Source organism: Corticium candelabrum, chromosome 17, assembly GCF_963422355.1.
Source record: "Corticium candelabrum chromosome 17, ooCorCand1.1, whole genome shotgun sequence".
Lineage (NCBI taxonomy): Eukaryota > Metazoa > Porifera > Homoscleromorpha > Homosclerophorida > Plakinidae > Corticium > Corticium candelabrum.
This window is the reverse complement of record NC_085101.1, coordinates 4,329,995-4,352,533: the sequence shown is the minus strand read 5'-3', so window position 1 is coordinate 4,352,533 and position 22,539 is coordinate 4,329,995. Positions and strand designations below refer to the sequence as shown.

The 22,539-nt window shown below is 42.6% G+C and overlaps 2 protein-coding genes and 1 pseudogene across 6 annotated transcripts; 2 read left to right on the top strand and 1 right to left on the bottom strand.

Moving 5' to 3' along the window:
* Nucleotides 1–1,986: 1,986 nt before the first annotated feature.
* LOC134192879 (uncharacterized) lies at nt 1,987–4,569 on the top strand (annotated as a pseudogene).
* Nucleotides 4,570–5,085: 516 nt separating this feature from the next.
* On the bottom strand, nt 5,086–9,422 carry LOC134193387 (PWWP domain-containing protein 2A-like). 3 transcript variants are annotated; one of them, XM_062662219.1, is made up of 2 exons: nt 9,288–9,422; nt 5,086–7,030 (listed from the first exon to the last, which is right to left on the bottom strand). In XM_062662219.1, the coding sequence occupies exons 1-2, from the start codon at nt 9,413–9,415 to the stop codon at nt 5,296–5,298; spliced, it is 1,863 nt and encodes a 620-aa protein (XP_062518203.1). In that variant the 5' UTR covers nt 9,416–9,422; the 3' UTR covers nt 5,086–5,295. The 3 variants fall into 3 exon arrangements, with proteins under 3 accessions (XP_062518203.1, XP_062518205.1, XP_062518204.1); XM_062662221.1 differs by lacking the exon at nt 9,288–9,422 and adding an exon at nt 7,344–7,526; XM_062662220.1 differs by lacking the exon at nt 9,288–9,422 and adding an exon at nt 7,382–7,526.
* A 3,512-nt stretch (nt 9,423–12,934) lies between these two features.
* On the top strand, nt 12,935–16,418 carry LOC134193023 (collagen alpha-2(I) chain-like). 3 transcript variants are annotated; one of them, XM_062661803.1, is made up of 14 exons: nt 12,935–13,130; nt 13,191–13,226; nt 13,281–13,334; nt 13,423–13,467; nt 13,538–13,615; nt 14,877–14,930; nt 15,089–15,142; nt 15,201–15,254; nt 15,317–15,379; nt 15,443–15,499; nt 15,585–15,625; nt 15,685–15,709; nt 15,790–15,856; nt 15,920–16,418. In XM_062661803.1, exons 1-14 carry the CDS (start codon nt 13,020–13,022, stop codon nt 16,282–16,284), a joined length of 1,104 nt encoding a protein of 367 aa, XP_062517787.1. In that variant the 5' UTR covers nt 12,935–13,019; the 3' UTR covers nt 16,285–16,418. The 3 variants fall into 3 exon arrangements, with proteins under 3 accessions (XP_062517787.1, XP_062517788.1, XP_062517786.1); XM_062661804.1 differs by having other exon boundaries at nt 15,585–15,629; nt 15,689–15,709; XM_062661802.1 differs by having other exon boundaries at nt 15,585–15,629; nt 15,683–15,709.
* The last annotated feature ends 6,121 nt before the right edge of the window (nt 16,419–22,539 follow it).

The following is a 22,539-nucleotide window of genomic DNA, read 5'->3' as shown; positions in this document are numbered from 1 at the left end:
TTACTAGTGATCTCTCCCCTCATTAGCCAATAGGGCTTGAGAAGTTCATGTAGGTCTGAGACAAGAGGGCAGCCGTCCTTACAGTATATGGCAATGGCCCTGAATATCGGGTCATCCTTTTGGTGTACTGCTTATTCAGTAACGCATTCGTCTGTTGCTGAAAGGAAGTCAGTAGCAATGGACTTGCGAGCTGCCGTTTGGTACTGCAGGATGTGATCATGTGGTAGACTAGTGCGAGAGGAAGCTCGCGAAAGCTCGTCCGCTGTAACTAGGTCTTTCCCGGGCACATGACTGATATTGAAGTGATACATGTACCTCATCAAATCTAAGCGAAACCGTAATATCCGCGGTGGGAGGTTGTCGAGAGGTTTACTGTACAAAAGTGGCACCAACGGTTTGTGGTTTGTCTCGATTGAAAATGTGACACCCACGAGATAATGGCTGAAGCGTTTGCAGGCCCACATTACAGCGAGGGACTCTTTCTCAGTCTATGGGTATCTTTCCTCTGTTGTAGTCATGGCTTGTGATTGATAGACGATGGGGAGCCACTCTCCTGTCGGTTAACAGTGACATATCCCAGCACCTAGACCAAACGATGAGACGTCGGCGAAGATGCACGTCTCAAAATTGACATCATAAGGTGCTATAACAGTGGGGCTTGATAGCTCTCTTTTGCAATCCTGGAATGCTTGTTGCTGTTGCGGACCCCATACCCAGGCACTACTTTTACTGAGCAAGCTTCTCAACGGGTGTGTTAAAGTCGCTAACCGTGGAGAAAATCGGCTAATCTGAATTACTATACTTAAAAATCTCCGAACGTCGGCTACATTTTGGCATGCTGGCATAGAAGTGAGGGCATAAAATTTGTCATGGTCTGGATGTATCTTGATCCCATCAATTATGTGGCACAAAAACGAATTTTTATTTGGCTAAACTAACATTCGCTTTCATTGAGTGTGACTCCAATTTGCTCTAGGCGACGTAGGGCTGTTGTAAGGCGGATTTCGCGTTCTTTCTGTGTTGAACCAAATAGTAAAACATCATTCATTAAGCAGATGGTACCTTCCAGGCCTTCGAGTAGGTTTGACAGGCGGCATTGTAACTACTCTGGATCGAACGAAATGCCAAACGGTAAGCGACAGTTGCAATAGCGTCCAAAAGGGGGATAAATGTGGTAAGTATCTCTAAGTTTTCTCCAGGGGTATTCTGTGATATCCGCTGTTGGCATCTAGCTTGGAAAATACCGGGCTCCTTGTATGTTTGAAAGAAAGTGCTCGATGCTCGGTTGTATGTGTCTTTCTCTACGTACACTCTAGGTCAGTAGAGTAAAAACGGCACATATAGGAACGTTACCGTTCGTTTTCGGTTCGACTACCATGGCCGCACACCAGTCAGTTGGTTCTTCTATTTTTCTAATAACGTGTTGGTGCTGCAAGCGCTCTAGAGCGGCCTGTACCCGCGACATAAGTGGCAGTGGTATGCGACGGGATACATGTACCGATAAGAAGAATGGGACAGCGTTCTTTTGAAGTTGGATCTCGTGTGGAGAGCCAGAAAATTTCCATGGTACCGCAAACAATGAAGGGAAGAGAGTCTTAATATCTGACAGCATACGGGTGATGGTACTGTCTTGCACTTGTCCAATTTGATTGAAGATGCGCACAGCGTGAATATAGCAGTGCGGCTCAGAAGAGGTGTTTGCAAGTCTCATACGACGTAAACATGTTGTTCCACCGTCCGGTCGTCGGACGAGTTAGTCAGTACAGACTTGAAATATCCTATCACCGGAAGTTCTCTCCCATCTGGATCTCGAAGAACACGATGGGGTCGAGAGAGTAACAAATATGTCAGACTGAATCGCTCATGGTAGAGCCTATCCAAAATAGCCGTGACGTCGGCCACGGGTGTCAACTTTCATAACTACTGGGATGTCCCCCAAAAGTACCCTTTGAGTCCAAGCTGACCTCGAGTCATGGATGTTGAGAAATGCGTCGTCCATTGGATTCTCGCATACTGAGTGCGCTGATACGGAAAGACAGACTGTCGCGAAGTAACCCAGTTTATCGCACCGAAGACATTTTGAGTTTCTTGCTGGACCCCTTAGTCTGGGGTGTCGATTATAGCCACACCAACGACATTTACGTGAGGAAGAAGGTTGGCCATCTGATGGCGCTTGTTCGCTATCTCTATCCCCTTGTCAACGTTGTAACCCGGGTTTGCTGTAACATGGCCGTTGGCTTTGTACTGCGGCCGCAGAAACAGCAGTATCTGTGTCAGTCACTTGTGGAGATGATCGGAATACAGATTGTTTGCGCTTGATTGCCTCGCTGTTTCTCGTAAGCCTCACGGCGATAGCAAGGGTCAGATGCTTACAGTTTTAGCTTCTCAGATAGATCAGCGTCAAAGGCCTACCACCAGTCGATCCTGGATCATCTCCTCATTCATGTCGCCATACTGACAATACTCTGCAAGACTATGGAGTGCTGTTAGGAAATTATCAACAGTTTCGCATTGCTCCTGCTTGAGTTGGTTAAAACGAGATCTTTCATGAATAGGGTTTCTACGTGGCACAAAGTGACTTTCTAAACTGTCAATGACAGGTTTGTATTTCGTCTTGTCTTCTCAGACAGACGTAAACTACTGAGTATATGTCTTCAGCATCCGCTCCCATGCAGTAAGTAAATGTTCTCACCTGCACGGCTTTGTCTTTCTTGTATAGGCCTGAAGCGACGCGGTATCGTTCAAATTGCTTGATCTATCTAGGCCACACATCTGGTCGAGAAAAATCGAATTTCTCGAGAGTCTGAATGGGGCCCAACATTGCAATCCGTTTCTGTCACTTTCTCAGAATCCCACTCGTGTTACCATGTAGTGTGCACGTAGTTGAAAGCAGACGGGATACAATGTGCGCCAACTCCGATTCCGGGAACTCACTGTCACTCTAACCCCGTATCTATCCGGGATCTAACTATACATACATAGCTACCACTACACATCCATTTGTATTATACTTTATCTAAAGATTGTGTGAAATTTTGGTGTGTGCCAGGAAGTAGGATCAGAGATATCAGTTAAGCTGGAATCCAATATGATTAATATATGAATTAGAGGAGACCTCTCACCAAAATCAACAATCTCTCAGATGAAAGCTGTTGCTTCATGACACAACCCTTTGCAACCGTTTAATGCAGACGTTTACCTTAATTAACGAAGAAATAAAGCATTGAAAGTACCTGTGTAGGCGTTTTTAGTACCATATGTGGCACGAGCGTAACTCTGATTGCTGGTTAGCGAGGAAGACCGATACCTGTGCACTGTTCAAGGTAAGGATTGTAAAACATATGGTGGCAAGGTATGATTTATTGACTAAAGCAAAGTGGGACTCCAAACTTATCACGCAAGTATATCGACTGTGTCAATACAACCGTGGAGCGTCAAAAGGTGACCTTTCTTAGATTATTTCATAGATCATGTCTCGCTGCATTGAGGGTGCGTTAGGAGCACTTGGTATACATGGTTAAACCTAACGTACTGTAGTTAATGCTTCCAAGAGAGTAAGACTTCGTTCTACACACGGGGAATCGTCTGAACAACTCGTGGCCCATTCTCTACTCCTGTGACTGGCTAGACCGTAAGTTATCTGCAGTAAGATACTAAGCCTTGTATCTTTCTTTCAACATCTTTTAGTATTTGCTGAGAGTTCAGAGGTAGCTGAAGAAATTTTCTTTAATTAATTTTACAACTAACTTAGCTAACTGCATCGTCCTATTGTTGTTACTTGTGTAGCCGTCGATGTCGTGCCTGGTGTGATCTAACCATCCTTTGGCATCAGTCGAATAATGTATGCAATTTTAGAGCATATGTAATTATCGCGTTCGATAAGGAGATGAACAGCGATCAGTATTTTTCTTACTTGATTTTATCTCTGCTAGTTACAGGTCTAGAACTGTCTAGTGTCTCTGTAGTGGCTGTCACTCCTATTGCTCATGTCAAGTGTTCAGTGCTACCATGCACTGACCAGCCACTCACATTTTATTTCTTCAGTTAAGAAATCTGTACGTGCGTTTGTGTGTTCTAATGTGGTATTTTTGTGTTTTGAATTTCTTCAGTTTTATGTAGCCGATGCTCTGACTAGATTGGACGTATCGCACAACGGCAGTGGTTCTATTTGTCGGAGATACGCACGGACGGATGAGATTGGCATACCGTTTGGTATCACAGTTGACTTCGACACAGTGAGGAATTACTGTTACACTAAGGGAGCGTGATAGCATGAAGCAAATACGAGTAGAGGTAGCGCATGCGCATGTGTTTATAAATGTGCCGCGTTAGTAAGTGCGATGTCTATTTGCGGCCATTTTGTTTTAGGTCTCTGAACTGCTGGAGAATGTTAGTCAACTGTCTCGTGGTGCTCTTACGTGGAGTGATGTAGAGACGCGTTTTCCGGAGTTTACAGCAGAAGAAACGACTATTTAATCGAGTATTACGACAAACGCAAGCGGTGATGTCGTTTCTGTAGTCTCTAGTGCATATTTAGAGTGATTTTGGGGAGGTAATTCTACGTCTAACGTTCACTACCTGTATGTCTTTCTTGTCGTTTGTTGTTGTGGTAATTGTGGATTAATTTTAACAGTAAAACATTCATATGGTTAGACGCATGGAATTTAAATGACATCGCAATGGGGTTTGACTTTCATGCATGCCAACCACTTTGTATGTATCGTGACTGTATCAGTTTTCAACCCTATCAGTGATGGTGATAAAAATTTTAGATCTACCACAATAGTATGGTAGTGTCGCGGGGCTAATGACGTTTAGAATAGGTTGAGCATCTGAGGATTTCTACATGGACTAGGGTTGCTTTGTTGGTGCGAGCTAAGCAATTCAGGGCATGCGTATATTTTTATATACACCAAAAATTACAAGAAATTACTCTTTGAATTTGTTCAGTGGTAGTTGGTGTTGTACAATTCCATGGCAGTCGGTTTCAAGATTTGTTACGGAATGTCAGCTGCATGCATGCGTGCAGAGTTGTTGAAGTGTCTCTCTAAGGTTGTCAGGGATGTTTTGAATGACTGACAAATATATTAGTTACTGGTTGTAACGTGCGTTAGAAACGCTCATATCGATTAATTGAAAGTTTAGGAAATAAGGAAATCTATATTTATTGATTTTATAAACAAATCCAATGTTTGATATTTGCTATTTTGCAATAAACATTTTTATATCATTAAAACGAAGTTTCTCATCTATATTAGATCTAACTGACGTCTTCATCTGGTAACGTGTCAAATGTTAATGGCGTTGATCGGATAAACGTGTAAAGCGATTAACTTCTAATTCCGACTTTTGCAAGGCATCTCGAACCGCCTTAACGTACGTGCTCTTCGTCTTGTTGGGCAGATAATGCTCGTCGAAATTTTCCGAAAACGGACAAATCAAAGACGACGGCAGCACGTCGGTACAATTCGAGCTCTTGCCCAGCCATTGCACTGACACGTCGTACATGCTGTGACCGTCGTCTTTGCTGAATGAAAGCACCTTTGCCGGCCACCAAGGTCGACTGACTAGTTTTGCCCACACGATGTCGTCGATTTTGTATCGAGGGACGTCGTCGTTGGCGCACTTGCTGCGACTGCTAGAAGGACGAGGCGAGTAGAAAAATTCCGGATTACCGTAGACGCGCTTTTTTCTTGCGGTTGGGACTGGAGGTCGAGGTGATGGTTTGACTGTCTGTTTCTTGTCGAAGTTTTGTTCTTGTTTTGATATCCAGAGAGCTTCAAAGAGAGCCGCGTCTTCTTCTGTAGTAGCAGTACGTATTCGTGCTCGTACTAAACGTTTCGTTTGTGCGATTGGTTTTTTCCTTTTTGTCATGTTTGGCGTCAATCTCGTGGAAATGTTTTTCTTTGCCTCTTTAGATGACAACTCGCGTCGCTGATGCGCCTTTCTCGTTTCAATCCATTTTTGGTTCAATTTTGCTTCTCTCTTGCTGTTTGACTTGTTCTCTTCTTGTTGTAAGGATTGTGAACGGCTGCTTGTTTTGTCGTCTAACGGATCGGGAATGAATGATTGATTTTTGTCTGTATTTTCGCCCACACGAGTCGACATTCGTTGTTCTAAATCTCCGTCTGATTGATAACGCTGTTCTTCGTCGGAATCATTGCAGTTGTCTGTTGGCGTGTCGATTGACGGTGGACGGTCTAGTTGATGCAAAGAGTTTGGTGATGGCGGGTAATGTACGTCACGATGTGGAGCGACACTCTTTTGTTTGTCTTCAACTGGTGATACTATTTTATCTTGAAAACCTGGGTTGATTTCCGTAGTCATTTCGTGATTGGTATTCCATATCCCGTATGCCATGAAGTTTGGTAAGTGGCTGAATCCTGGATGAGGAAAAGTCGAGGATTGCAATGGAGCAATACATCCCAAATATGGGTAAGCGAATGGTGGTATTGACGGAGTCGGCTGTATCATAGTGTACATAGAAACTTGTCTCTCGGATTGCGACCGATAGCAATCGGAATGAGGAAGGGGATACGCAAACGATGCAATTTTTTTCGTTGCATTCACCATTTCGCTGCCAGTCGAAGTACAACTGTCGACCGTCTCGTCATTCATTGGATGCAGGCCATCAATACGGCTGCAGTCTAAGCCAGAGTTCGACGCGATTTCATTTTGTTTTGTCGCTTTTGCTTTGACTCCATCGTGACCGTCTGATTGTCGTCGTTTGTTTTTGTCTAATATTCCCTGGGCGACGTCACAGCTTGACATCTGATTTAGATGAGTTGATGATTGGCGTATTTTCCTCTTCTTTTCTCCATTTTCTTGTCTTCTTTTCTCTTTTAGATTTGACGAAATCCTTTTGTGTATCGCTCGTTTGTCACCAGTTTCGCCTTTGAAATGCGATTTGTAAGTGTTGATATGAGGGAGAGTGTCTCTTCTTGTCGTTGATGTTCTTACCGGTTGCATTTCTTTGCTTGGAAGAGATAACGTTTCGAATATACCTTGTTTCTCTTCACTTTCACTTGTCCTGCATCAAGAGACTACAGTTAAATTTATTATCAGAATTAACTACGCGACATCTACACTGTATATAGGACCATAATAATAGGTTGCAAGTAGAGGTGACATCAGACATGACGATGACGTCATTGTGTCACATATCAGAAACTCACAGACAGCCCAATAGATGTTGCACGACTAACAAATAATATTATTTTATATGATAAACGACGCTCGGCGACGAGTGCGCTAGAAACGACACAAAGTGACAAAATGCTCGTCGAAAGTGGGTTTGCTAGCTATTCGATGGGTGGTTCCAATTTACTCCACATTTATCTCACTTTCACTGAAGCGACACCCTAACGACCATCCTCTCTACCTGCCTACGAAAAGTTCTTCCTTCTGTCTTGATCGACACAACGACTATGTCTGCCGAAGCCTCTTCCACAACGACGGGCAATTGATTTCCCTTTTGAAACGAGGACATAACGACGTCTGGTGGTGGAGGAAGAATGGTGGTAAGGATAGACGGAAATAAGGAGCGATATGATTGCCTCACTCGTGCGTCACCGATGACTACGGTTCCGCCCAAGGCGGATCACGTGAGCGTAACGTGCTTGTGCGTCATGTTACCTTCCCCACCAAATGTAATTATTTGTAAGGGCGTAGGACAGGGAAAGATTGCGAGAAACAGATGTTGTGGTCATAGATGCAAAAGTGAGAATGCATGAATGAATGGATGTGCATGTCTAGGATGAGCTGCACGAAAATTAGCTAACCCATTTTCTTGAGTTCTCTAGCGATATCGCTTGATGCCGGTTTGTGTTACAAAATCTCTTTTGTAATCGGACTGCAAAACAGACTTTTCTCTATACATTTATTTTTGTTTCTCTGCCAATTGGTTTACTCGAAGAGTCTCAAGTTCATTCCGTCTAGCGCAATTCCAGGAAAAGCAAAGGATAATTCCATTTGTCTGTCCATGGAGAGATTTCCGCTACACTTTGACCCTCTACCTCAAGGCCTTCGGTTTCAATACTGTCGTACGCGTGTTGAGATCAGAGCAAAGACAATAATTAGAGTAAAATCAGTCATTTTGTTTGCGAAACTAAGAGAAATGACGATCAAGATCTAATGTCATCTGGACATGCAGATGCATGGTAGTGTTATCTTTACAGACGCGTTCGCCCAGCACACCTATACACTGACGAAACAATTATGCTTAACTTTCGGACGGAAAATGTTGTTTGGCTTTAGTTCAAGACAGTTAACAAACCATTCTGAACAATGCTTTATATAGTGCCTGAACTGTATGAACATATAGGTGTTAGACAATTGCTATAATATACAACAAGTAGATATGACAGTATTTTGGGTTAGAATTTGGCAATCTTAAACAAACATTTTAGCTCTCATACTAACATGTGGACAATCCACGGGAAGTAAACAAAAACGCTATTAGTTATACGACATCAATACTGTATATTACATCAATACCGTATATTACATCAATACTTTATATTACATCAATACTGTATATTACATTAATAATGTATATTACATCCATACTGTATATTACTTTCAATACTGTCTATTACATCAACACTGTATATTACATCAATATTTATATTACATCAATACTTTATATTACATCAATACTGTATATTACATCAATACTTTATATTACATCAGTACTGTATATTACATCAATACTGTTTATCACATCAATACTGTATAATACATCAATACTGTATATTACATCAATACTGTATAATACATCAATACTCTATATTACTTCAATACTCTATATTGCTTCAATACTGTATATTACTTCAATGATGATTTTATTACGAAGATTGTAATTGAAAGTCACGCCCTTGACAATGACGTCACATATCATCACATATCACGTTATTAGAAACAAAAAGAGAGATACAGTAAAACAATCCACTAGAACTCGTTAATGATTCTAGATGATATACAAAGCGTACAGGCCTCTCAGAAATGAGGTAATTACATAAACATGTCGGAAACTTGCAAGGATACCTGCTACTAGTTTCCTTGTATTATTTAATTTTTGTGTAAGTAATCGATAGAATTGGCATTTGATAGGTTGTTCTACGTGTATTTCACTTTCACCAAAGCGATTCCCTAGATTGTCTGTAGCTGCAATTAATTTATGCATGACTGCGGCGTTTCCTGTCTGCTCGCTAGCTAGCGACACGTACTGCATGAATCGTTAATTATTAACTAGTACTTATAGTAAGCAAGTGGACAAAGTGATGAACCTGATTGTCGAATCTAGGAGAACTCCGCGCAAAGTTCTTTCTTCTGTCTTGATCGAGACGACGACTATGTCTGCCGTAGCCTCTTCCACAATGACGGGCAATCGAGTACCTTTTCGAAACGTAACCATAACGAAACCTGATGTGAAGAAAGCTGAAGATTAGACGAAAAGAAGGAGAGAAAGTGACTCACTGTCACTCTCGATCACGTGGCGTCATCGACCAACTCTAACTGATATTGCTGGTTCCGCTTTGGGATCACGTGAGCACAAAGTGAGGTGATAATTTGGTTTATCGACGGAAGGTGTAAAGAGGATATTCGTATAAGACAAGGGGAATGCGTGTAGCTATGTAGAGACGGGATACGGGAAGCAAGTAGAAATGCAAGAGAGAAAGAGTTTGTAATGAGTGGGTGTGTATCTTTATAAAGGATGACATGCAAGTAGCCTCGCAAGCCAGGCTCTTCCGCGCAGTCGCTGAGCTAAACGCACGTGAATCACACGAGGAGGAGGAGCTTTTACCGGAATTGCTCCAGCGCGAGAAGAGCCTCGTCGCTTTCCAGAACGTCATAGTGACGTGGAACCCCGGATCTGGTTTCACAGCTTGATAAAGCTAATTCGATTAGGTAAGCATTTAGGTATGAAAGTTGAGAACACGCGACATCGCTTCACTCACTTGCTTGTTTTGCACGAAGTACGTAGTTGACATCATCGGTCGCTTCTAGTATCTAGCTAGACAACTCAGCCATTTAGTATTCTGCAGTGTCACTACTTCATTTCAGCATTCAGTTTCGCCAACAGTACACCGCCGAATCTAGATCCGCAGCGCCGTAGTTTGAGAAATGAACTCATTGTAAGCGGTTAGTGTATGTGTAGCAGTCAGAGTCCGTGCATTGAAACAAGTCGTACGTAGTACACAACACATGCAACTACGAGTTAACTCTACACTTCCTGAACATGGTAGGTCCACTGCATTGCTGTTTTCCCATGCCTAGAAGTTTCCAGTTTACCGTGAGGAGAGCCAATATCGTACAAAAGAGCTGCTTGCTGAGTCAAAGTACCGTCAGATAGACTGCGTTAGCAATACACGCCAATCTGATTATGACGGGGAGAGATCAACATGCTTTATGCCACTGCTTTGAAGAACCGTTGAGTGAAACAGGGCCGGCAGTTCTCACACCATTTCAGAGTAGTGAACACTTCTACGTCGGTTTTAATTCGCGCAAACCTGCAAATGAGTTCAGTAGAAAGAAATATTGCTGAAGAGTGTAGGTTCAGCGGACCAGTCCCATGTAGGCCATTCCTGGGCTCATTATTCACCAGCACTTTGTCCATCAACAGCCTCACTGGCTTTCCTGTTCACGCGCTCTCCGCGGAGGGCTTCCTCTCTGCTTCATGTATCACACGCAATTACATTAACGAGCCCTTTAGGAAATCGAATTAGCTTTATCAGGCTATGAAACCGGATCCAGGGTCCCACGTCACTATGACGTTCTCGAAAGCGACCAGGTTCTTCTCGCGCTGGAGCAATTGCGGTAAAAGCTCCTCCTCCTCGTGTGATTCACGTGCGTTTAGCTCAGCGACTGCGCGGAAGAGCCTGGCTTGCGAGGCTAACATGCAAGCTAGCAGACACTCATGAATGTCAGTTCTTGTTTTGGAATGCGAAGAAGATGCACCTTTATTCTTGGTACTCTGCCAATTGTCTTATTCGAAGACTCTCAAACGCATCCTGTCTATAACGCAATTCATAGACCTCGGAGCCTTTCCGGCTTCCGCTACACTACGAGCTAATCATTAATAGTATACGTTGTCGAAATCGTTTAGCGGTCAGAACAAAGGAAATACAGTAGTAACAAATTGAGGCTGTCTGTATGTGAAATTAGGTAAATTATTAGCCTAGTTGAAAAGTTAATGTATTATAAATGTGAGGAAATTAAGGAATGGTATTGCTGTTAAACGCGCCCACGCAACACATGAAAACGAACCAATTAGTCTCAAGCTGTAAAAGTAACTTTGGCAAATAATCATTTTTAGTTGATATTTTTGAAATTGCAATAAATTATTCAAATTTGATTTATTGTATACCATGAGCAGTAACAATGCTATCCTTGATAAAATAGATGCGCAACATTATTGCCTGGTTTCAGATAATTGTTATAACAAAATTAATATTAGAACTTTATTACGGATAGTATAGTTTAGCACTTTGTATTAGAAACTTAAAGAGATGCCAAATGAAAAAGCAACGTACTTGACCGATGTTGCTCAAATGTTGCATTTGACCATTGGAACACTTTTGGTATTTAGTAACTATTAGATTAGATTAGTAAAAATTAGACTAAACTATTTGTAAATTGCAACAACAGTTTAAATATTTATTTAATTCTTAACATTACTGTATGCGGTCAACAGAATCGAAGGCTTCGTACCAACCCCTTCCATCGCAAATACCATTTCCTTTCTAAGGCAACCTTGTAAGACAAGTGACTCATATGTTAAGAGTGGGACTTGTTTTTCTAGATCAAAATAGACACGCACGTGCAATTTCCTGTTGTTGATCTTGTTGCATGCTACAGCTCGGTCGGTTTTGTTGCAATGTAAAAGCAGCTTACCTAAGTTCGATTACTACAGTTGCAGTTGCTCGTCTTAGTGGCATCAGAACTGCATGCATGGATGAGTAAAACGAGTCACGTGCGTCGATCACTATGACCCAGATTTTTGTATCAAATACTGCACTATGTATATGTATCCGCATTAACTAAGGTATTCTATATGCATTATGTCTTATTATGTGCATGTGTATTGTCAGTATGTTACTGACGTGGAAGCCGTCTGTGTGCTTCCTGCCAATTAGTCTATACCTCACCGTGGGATGATGCCGAGATTTGCAGAACGCCAGTACTGTAGTAAATTTAGATCGACACGAAACGACCGCTTTACCTTAGTGTAGAGTCGAGAAGAACGCCACGCCACGTCCTTTCTCCTAATTTCGTCGACACAACGACTATGTCTGGTAGAGCTTCTTCTACAATCACTCGCATTTTTCTACCCTTCTGGAACAACGTCATTCTACATTTGGCAAGTACAGAAGTATAGAAGATGGAAAAATAAGCACGAAAATTTTTATCTTACTTTGTAGTCGCTAGATAACGTCACGACTTTACGGTTCCGTTGCGCGATATCTGCATGCGCGTAAAGGATGGGCGGATCACGTGCATACATGTCTAATTACACTGTACAGCCAACTCGTAATACTTAGTTTCATAAACAAAAGAGAAAGGGGCTAGTTGCTTCGTTCATTTCTCACAGTCACATCTAGATTTTTATATACATGCATGACCAGCCATGTGCAACGACTCTAGTCTACGTTGCTAGCTAGCATTGATGTTGGCTTGTTGATGTTGGGTTGTAAGCTAGAGTTAACTTATCAAATTTTACTCTGCCAAGCGTTTGTAAATTCGACACGTACCGCACAGCAGCGCCCGATTGTGCGTCAACCAATCAAATAAATTGTTGAGAAGATTTCATTAGACTGTGTCACGTCTAAAGCTGTAGGTCTGGTGATATGGTCTCACCATAAAAGGAATGTATTCCCCAGCTGCTTTGTATATCGATCCATTTCCTAGAAATGTATTTATTATGAGTAGAGTAGGAGTGGCAGCACAGACGTGATATAAGGAGACGCTCCATCGATTTCTTCTCATTCTCCAGCACGTGCAGGTCGGGCAAGCAAGGCATGAGAGCTATCGAATCGCTCTTTGTCGTTACTCTTCTGGCTAGCAAAGTCACTGCTAGTACAGATGCAGATGCAAGCAGTGAAGTGTGCGCTGGAGTGAAAGGCGACAAGGTGAGAGGAAATGCTAATTTGTGATATTTGCATAGTATGACGTGTGAAATGGATTGCAAGGGGGAGACAGGCCATCCGGGATCTTCTGGACTGAGAGTAAGTATTTGCTGACGTTAGTCTAGAGCATGTAATACATTCATGATTGTGTAGGGATACATAGGAGAAAAAGGTGAAACTGGAGCTTCTGGTAATGATGGAGTTAAGGTAAGAATCAGTTGATTGATTGCAACTACCTATTTTAGCTAGAGCAACATTTTCACATTAAAGAAAAAAGGTAATTTGACTATTTTAGGGTGATGCAGGTGTGAGAGGTCCTCCTGGAGTGCGTGGTCCTGTCGTAAGATGTCGCCATTTCTTGACGATGATTGTTGTGTTTGATTTGGTTTGAACGAATATTTTATTGCTAGGGTCCACCTGGGGTGATCGGTCCGACTGGCTATGGTAAGACTGGAGCTCAAGGTCCGCAAGGAAACCCAGGAAGTCAGGTAATATCTATTCTAGGATATGATATTAGGGTTTTATACTGAGACTCATACTATCTGAAATGGCACTTTGAGAAAAATAGAGAATTCAATGGTATTCCTAATGGTTTTGTAATTGAAAAGACTCACTGCAAGTTGTGCTATTGTACTTGGTAAAAAGGTTGCAACTTTGTATTTTCACAACATGTGGTTTTAAGTTCTGATGTCATAAATTAACATACAAAAGTAAAAGAATTATTTAGTTGTTGTTGCGTAACAAGAGAAGGTTTGGACACATGCTGTCATACAATTACAAGATTTGTTTGTAACACAAAGGGGAGCACAAACTTTAGAATAGTAGAGTAGTTGCATTTGTTGACGACTAAATGCTGAAAATGCAGTAGACTAGAAATTGTTTAAACCTTTCTTAGACTACTTCCGTTGTTTACCTGACTACATATTGCAAAATATTAAATTTTGGTATAACAATTCAAGTTTGTGTGTATTTATCGATTAGTCTGTATCTGTGTGTGCGTGTGTTTGTTTGTTTGTTTGGTTGGTTGGTTGTGTGTCACTTGAACTCTGTGCGTGCGTGTGTGTGTGTGTGTGTGTGTGTGTGTGTGTGTGTGTGTGTGTTTGTGTTTGTTTGGTAGGAGGGGTGCGGTGGAGCAGATGGTAGAGCGTTTGTGATGACATCCGGGATCTTGTATTCTGTGATGAGGGTTGAAGATTCGATCCTGCTGGAGGCGACACTGTCGCAGCTTCCTTGAGCAAGAAACTCACCCACACTTGCTTCTCTCGACTCAGGAGTATAAATGAGTACCTGGTCATTGACTGGGGTGGACAAGACCGCTGGCTTGGCAGCAAAATCATACAGCAGACGGGTACGTGTGAGCCTTGGTATCCGGTCCCAGAGCTGCGCCATTGTCATTGCCCCTGGATGACTCTGGCCAAGCTTCAGGTGGATTGTAGCGCTGGCCCCAAGACTCCCCGTAGCACATGGAGGCCTTGTCTCTAGAGGCAGGAGGAGCTATCTTCGCAACTAACATCATGGTCGACGTCGAAAGACGTGGAGGGCTTAACATTTGTTCATTTTTTGTGTGTGGTTGTACTCTATACAGAGTCTGAATTGCTTTTAACTGTAAAGTAAATGATTGTAATGTGCATGGTTTGCGTTGGATTTAGAGATTAATGCTATTTAATAAATTAAAGTCATTTTTTTAAGTTTTTGAGACTACGTAGTGATAATTTAAACGTAGCCCGTTTAAATTTTGTTAATCGTTAGGGTCCTGTTGGTCCACCAGGTTTGCCAGGAGTAAAAGGAATAAGAGGAGACAAGGTAATGTGTAGGTAGTATGTGACACACACACACACACACACACACACACACACACACACACACACACACACACACACACACACACACACACACACACACACACACACACACACACACACACACACACACAAGGTATCTGAGTTGGATGATGATAATAGGGAAACAAAGGTAATTTGGGTGGACGAGGAATAGCTGGAGCTGACGGAACACCGGTAAATGCTACAGTTGTATTTAAAAATGGTTAGCCTAACTTATTTGTTTGTATTTCAGGGCCCACCTGGGCACAGGGGGAAAACAGGAGTGACAGGATTAAAAGGAGAAAAGGCAAGCCTTTATCTACATTTTCTAGACTGGAATACTTGGACGATTTGTCTGCAATGACGTAGGGAATTATAGGAGAACCAGGACACAAAGGAGAGCAAGGGAGGCAAGGAGTACCTGGACCAGCAGTAGGAAAATTTGACGCATTGACACACACTCTTTGAATGTTCATCGATAATATGTGTTTTCAGATTGATTCAGATACTTTGAAGAATTATGTTGAATCAGTCAAGACGATGAGACAAGAAGTAAGACATGTGTGTTTATACAAGTAATATATAGGTGATTAAAATAGATTATGATTATTTTATATTAATGTAATAATTATTGTAGGTTGATGGTAAACTGGATAAATTGAATATCTCTCTTCAGTTACAAGTAAGCAAGCTGAATGGCAAGAAATAGTTTTCACTATTTTTGCATTTTTGTAGTTTAAGGACCTGAAACAAGAAATTCTGGTATGCAAATGTTTCGCAAATGTTGTTGTGTGCTGGTATTGTATTAATTAATTAATTATTAATTAACGTATTGTTTGAAGGCTCTCAAAGAGAAACCTGCTGCTCACTTGTGTGGTCTTGGCAGCTCGCACGGCTATTACAGCTCTGGTGTGTATTGATGTGATTGTAATATTGGTGATAAAAACGTTTTGCAATGATTGTGTTGTGTAGGAACTGTAACTCAATGGTATGAGAGCAGTAGTTCTGTCTGGTCTCCTTTTCTTCGCGATGGCATGCAGTACAGCAACGGTGTTATCACTGTGCCCAACGATGGACTTTACTACGTTTACGCACAAATGTACTTTTACCACACTAGCTCAAGTTACCGCTATGCTGGTTTTCGTATCAGAGTAAATGGTGCCGGTCGTGCCTTTGCTCATTGGTACAACCACAATTACAATGATTATCACACTCATTACGTGGGACGCATCATTCAGCTGAACAAGGGAGACAAACTGTCAATAACATTCGAACGCAACTGTTACTACTTCTTTTATAACGATTACACATTTTTTGGTTCGTTTTTAGTGAACTGATTAAAGAGTAGAAACGCTGCATGTTTTAGAGATGAAAATAAAATTTTCTGCATTTTGTCATTAATTCAATGTGTTTGCTCTCTAACGATTCGTTCTCTATTTCTTTCTGTCTATCATTTCATATAAGAAGCAACTGTTAGTGACAGCTTTACATTCCAGTGTCTCCGAGTTAATTAATGAAGCAATCAGTTTTCAACGTTCAATAAACATTTGATATTTAGAAATACTAGCTGCCAACGTAAGTGTTATATTTGTATAATAGACATCAAACGTACTTGTGTATGTATTCTGTGTCGACCTGCATTTCTATTTTTGTCGTTAGGGTTTTGTGTGTAATGCACGTTAGAACATTTTCTAAGTCAAATCTATTTATTCATGACCAAAAGTGTCCGACTAGTTTCGATTTCGACAGCAAATGTCAAATGAAATGGCTCACTATGCATGTGACTGCTGGGATGCCGAATGTCAAACTTCCTACGTATATGTAAATAGTTTGCGATTGAAAGTGTCATGTGCTCCTTTTCATTATTGTTTGTTCGTCTAGAACGCATAGGCTCTGTGCTGATAAATCTTGTCTTATCTCATCTTGGTTGGAAAAAAGATTTCAAAGAATCGATGTCCATTCTAGTAATGGTCAGTGCTTTTTGTGCACGTGTCACGTGACTGTAGTAAAGCTACATACAACAGGACACAGTCGTCGAATTTAGTTGCCACGTGGATTGTTTGTCTTGACTAACTGCATCAAATTATTGATGTTGCTGAAGCCGTTCCCGTCAGTTGGGGAAACGTTTTAAAAGGAAGCCAAAAGGAGTGGGTTGACTCCTGACGAAGTGAGGACAATATGAAGGAGAATGGGTAAGCCTATAGTGTGAACGTAGTTAAGAGTAGACAAGACACAATGTGCGCCAACTCCGATTCCTGGAACTCACTCTCAGTCTAACCCCGTATCTATCCGGGATCTAACTATACATACATAGCTACCACTACATCTCCCTCCCGGACCATATTATAGTTCATTACTGTCACGTCTCTAAATACGGAATTTGGGAGGAGCTACAATACTGTACATGGGATTGAGGGGAGGAGCCAATAATATATATATATATATATATATATATATATATATATATATATATATATATATATATATTACAAAGCAGTCCTTTGGAGAGTTCAGTACGCCGGTCAGCAAGGAGACAGAAGAAGGAAAAGTGCGAGAGAGGAGGAGAACGAGAGACGAGGTAGAAAAGTCCCATGACGGTGGGAAGATGTAACTAAGAGTAATGAGGAGAATTACTGTTAACATCGGCGTAAAGTTTGACAAGTTTGTTGTAAATATATAATTGTGTGCAAATATATAAATTTCATAACGGTAATCCACTACCTCTCTACGAATCGAACTATCTTGTCTTTCGCGTAACGGAGATGCTTGAATACTCGCACGCGACAATTGACGGCTCATGCGGGAAAACAGATATTCCGGATTACAGAAGACGCAACACGGTTCAGAGGTGAGAGTGTAGATTAATTCGTTATGGAGAGACTAGTCGCGATTGGGGAGAAGATGGGCTTGACTATAGCCGCGTCCCCAGACTCTCTCGCGCTAGTCTTGTCCGGTGCCCATATGACAATTCCAGGCGCGAGAGAGTCTGGGATCATCTCGCCTACTTCCTGCCATATCTCCTTACTAAATGCTCACTAAGTGTTACTCCCAACGTCATCGCTCCTTACTAAATGGTCACTAAGTGTCACCCCAACGTCATCACTGTCATCTCCAACGTCATCAAGTGTCCCGTAACTTCAAAATCAAATTAGCGTTAGAACTAATTCAATAAACGTACCACACGGAATGCTATGACCATTGTTTGGTGTTTGTGGCATATCCAGCGCTTGCAGACAACTGAAGAATGTTGAAAAGGTAAGTCTATGGAGTGTTGGTAACGGGTGTTGTGTAGGCTTCTAGTCTGAGATCTACAATTGGCGGAGTGATGACCTTCTACGTAGATCACTTGCGGCCGGCCATTAGCGTTTGCGCGCAGACTAGATTCTGTAGCAAAAAGCGCGCAATGACAAGGGAAGGAGTCGATCTTCACATGAAAGTACGGTCTTGAGGGTCAATTTGAAGCTTCCAGGGCTATTCTTTCGCAAAAAGATGTCTATTTCATACTTGAAGACTTCTCGAAGGGTAGACGGTAGTTTCATGTCAAGATCAACCCCTTCCCTTGTCATTGCGCACTTTTTTGCTACAGAGACTCATCTGCGCGCAAACGCTAGTGGCCACACAGGAGATGCGCATGTGAACTACGTAGAAGGTCATCACTCCGCCAACTGTAGATCTCAGACTACAAGCCTACACGACACCCGTCACCAACACTCCATAGACTTACCTTTTCAATATGCTTCAGTTGTCTACAAGTGCTGGATATGCCACAAACACCAAACAATGGTCATAGCATCCCGTGTCGTACGTTTATTGGATTAGTTCTAACGCTAATTTGATTTTGAAGTTACGGGACACTTGATGACGTTGGGGTGACAGAGATGATGTTGGGGGTGACACTTAGTGACCATTTAGTAAGGAGTGATAACGCTGGGGGTGACACCTAAGCCTTTTTCACAATATGACGCCGACGCTCAGTTGAGCGTCAAACTTCAAAAAAACTGCCTTGACGTCGGCGGCATCCTTTGATGTTGACGCCGACGTCGACGCTGGAATAGGATTCATTTCTATGTCGACGTTGACGTCGACGTCGGCGTCAATATTGTGAACCAGGCTTTAGTGAGCATTTAGTAAGGAGATATGGCAGGAAGTAGGCGGGATGATCCCAGACTCTCTCGCGCCTGGAATTGTCATACGGGCACCGGACAAGACCAGCGCCAGAGAGTCTGGGGACGAGGCTATTTGACAAGAGCATACTTACGCCAATTTGTGACTGATCAACAAACGTTTGAGAAATAAGACAGACAAAAGGCACGAGGATTGAAGAAGGAAGGACAAAAAACCGCAGAAAGTGCAATGAGGGCAATGGTGGCAGCGGAGAGAGAACGACAACATGTCCTACAGATAAAAAGATAGAACAAAAAGCTGCGAGAATTTCAGACATGTCCGTCAGAGTAGACCATACTAGTGCAGCAAAACTAGCAAAGAGCGCATCTTTTTAAGACGGCAAGGACGATATGAACAGTTATCTTCCGATGTTCGAGAGATTCGCCAGGGCGAATGGATGGGAGGAAGAACGTTGAGCTGGCGTTTTATTAAGTGCTTTGTTGTCCGGGCAGGTCTTAGACGTATACTCCCGGTTATCGGAAGATTCAACCGTGGACTACAAGCAATTGAAAGAGGCCATCTTAAAGAGATACGACCTAACGCAGAACTGATACCGGCTCAAGTATATTTACACCTACGATCGAAAGCCGAAGGGTTAAGAGAAGCAGACCAGAGCCAGCAGAGAAGCCCGATCAGTTTATCCATTGTCTGAGAAACTACTTGAAGAAATGGATAATGTTTTCAAAGTGTAATCTCGAGTCCACCGAGGAAGTTGCAAATATGTTCCTAAAGAACATTTTTGAAAGTGTGTCCAAAGAACCTGGAGGTATATCTAAAAGAGAGGGAGATAGCAAACCTACAAGACCTCGCGAAGCCGGCTGATCGCTACCTGACAGCGCACCAACGGAAATTGTGCAAAGTGTCAAATGCTCCGATACATCAACAACCGAATACGACTAATTATGATACCGGTGCGACTTCAATAGAAGAGAGAGCGTTAAAACAAGGAAAACCTTTATCCCGTTGTTATGTTGTGACAGCCCGGTCACAGGGCAGTAGACTGCAGATTTTGGGGAAGAGACAGTGCTTCAAATGCCAGAAACGTAAACACGAAGCCAAGGATTTTTGGAGCCCCGTCGGTACTTTAAGTTGGGAGAGCTGCCAGAAGACTACATATCAAGCGGAAGCGGCAAAAGATCACAAAGATGGGCTCGAGTCGGAGAACAGAAACTCAACCGGTCGATTACCGAATGACGCCGGCACTAAAACGAGCGGATGTTTATTGAGGACGCTAGCGAGCACCAAACACGAGTTTCTAGTTTTAGCTGACGGCAACGAGGTACAGTACCGTACATATCGTATATAAAGAACGCCTGCAGCAACCGAGTATTTCCGATCGCTGTAGTGATGCAGGTACGAGAGGGGAAAGTGCATGACAGGGTTGTACAAACCTTGAGAAACACGGAATGCAGCGGCATACTGGTGAAACAAGAGCTGGTCAAACAAGATCAGTAAACGGGAAAGTTTGGATTGATCGAGTTAGCGGACTACACGGTCAGATAAGTACCATTGGCGAAAAATAAGAATCGATACTCCATACCTCACAGGAGACGTGGAGGCTCTGTGCCCGCGCGACGCGATCTACGATCTTATTATCGGGAACGTGCCCTATGTTAAAGATTTCAACGACCCGAGAGTAAATTAGTGGGAGGCCGGTGCGTTAACCAGGGCGGCTTCAAATGAGACTGACCGGAGCAACCCGTTAGTGACGAGCACTCACAAGGAATTGATGGCTGTCAACAGAACGCAGCTATCGCTTTTGCAATTGAAAGACACATCGCTGCGCAGGTACTGAGACGAAACCAGAACGCAGACAAAAGGATGCCAAGAAGTGACGTTCGAACTCAAAAACCGCGTGTGGTATCGACTGTATAAGCACCCAAAACAAATAAGAGAGAGAAGATACGTCAAGCGCACGAGTCGGTGATGAGCGGACACCTGGGTATAAGAAAGACGAAAGACAGGATCATCGATGACTTCTGGTGGCCCGGGATCCAAACCGACGTGACCAGGTTTTGCAGATGATGCGACGTATGCCAAAAGAGCACTCCTAAAGGCACAGTACACCCAGGTGCCTCCTCAAATGTTGCCTGTAATCGATACTCCGTTCAAGAGTGTAGCCGTCAATTTGGTTGGGTCTATCTATCCTCCTAGTGACAGCGGATACAGATACATTCTTACATTGGTTGACTACGCTACAAGGTACCCCGAAGCCGTTGCGCTAAAGAAAGTTACTCCAGAAGACGCGGAAGATGTCCTTGTGAATATTTATAGCCGCGTTAGAGATCCAGAAGAGTTATTCACCGATAGGAGACCTCAGTTCACTTCAGAGTGTATGAAATAAGTATCACGTCTACTCGACATACGACATCTAACTACTAGCCCATACCACCCTATGTGTAAAGGGTTAGTGGAACGATTCAACGCCACGCTAAAGCTATGCTAAATAGACTATGTATCGAGACACCACGTCAGTAAAACCTCTATATTAATGCCCTTTTATTTGCGTATCGTGACGTCCCTAAACAGTCTACTACATTTTCGCCCTTTGAAATGCTCTATAGGAGGACCGTGAGAGGACCGATGAGGATTCTAAGATCGATACAGAGGAAGGGGGTGAAACAGAGGCGAGGACTAGCCATCAATATGCGTTCAAACTTAGAGAGAAAATGAAAGAGATCATGAAAGTAGCTCGCAATGAATTAGAGAGGTCTCAAGGACGCTACAAACAATATTTCGACAAATGATTAAAGGAGAGATGGTTTGCCGTAGCAGACGAAGGGCTAGTGGTATTACCAACAGACAGTGACAAGCTTTTGATGCATTGGCAGGGACCATTCCGAGAAACCAAGATCATCACAATCAATGATTATGAAGTCAAAGTACGGGGAAAGAAAAAGATGTAGCATGCGAATTTACTAAAATGGCACCGCTTGAGTAGTGACACCAACGATAAGATTTGTGAAAGAGCTACGGGAGGATAGCTTTAGAGGTAACGAGTGCAACCATATTGGTAGCAGATGGATGGGATCAAGACGACTCCGTGGATGGAAACAGTCTAATTGAGCTAGGAACCTGTCGACCCAAAGAGACTGCAGGGAACGTAAGAATAAATGAAGAGTTGACGTACGAAGAAAGAAGAGAAGCTCGAGCGGTAACCGAAGAGTTTAGAAACGTTTTCACTGATCTTTCAGGCTGGACCGACTTAGCCGTACATTAGATTGAACTAACGTCTGATCATCCGGTGAAGTCTAAACCGTACGCGATGCCGATTCATATGAAGTCTGAACTAGAAATCGATATCAGAGACATGCTAAAAATAAATATCATTCGGGCATCGGAGTCGCCATACGCATCTCCAGTGGTTTTAGTTTGAAACCGGACGGACAAACTGGCTTTGCGTGGATTATAGAAAACTCAATCGTCTG

Bases quoted from the DNA above. Each gene is read 5' to 3' on its own strand.
- LOC134193387 (XM_062662219.1), bottom strand. From the start codon at position 9,415: ATGGTTACGTTTCGAAAAGGTACTCGATTGCCCGTCATTGTGGAAGAG. The intron at 7,031-9,287 runs GTTCATCACTTT...CTCTTGATGCAG, and splicing joins CTCCTAGATTCGACAATCAG to GACAAGTGAAAGTGAAGAGA.
- LOC134193023 (XM_062661802.1), top strand. From the start codon at position 13,020: ATGAGAGCTATCGAATCGCTCTTTGTCGTTACTCTTCTGGCTAGCAAA. The intron at 13,227-13,280 runs GTAAGTATTTGC...ATGATTGTGTAG, and splicing joins CGGGATCTTCTGGACTGAGA to GGATACATAGGAGAAAAAGG. The intron at 15,255-15,316 runs GCAAGCCTTTAT...GCAATGACGTAG, and splicing joins CAGGATTAAAAGGAGAAAAG to GGAATTATAGGAGAACCAGG.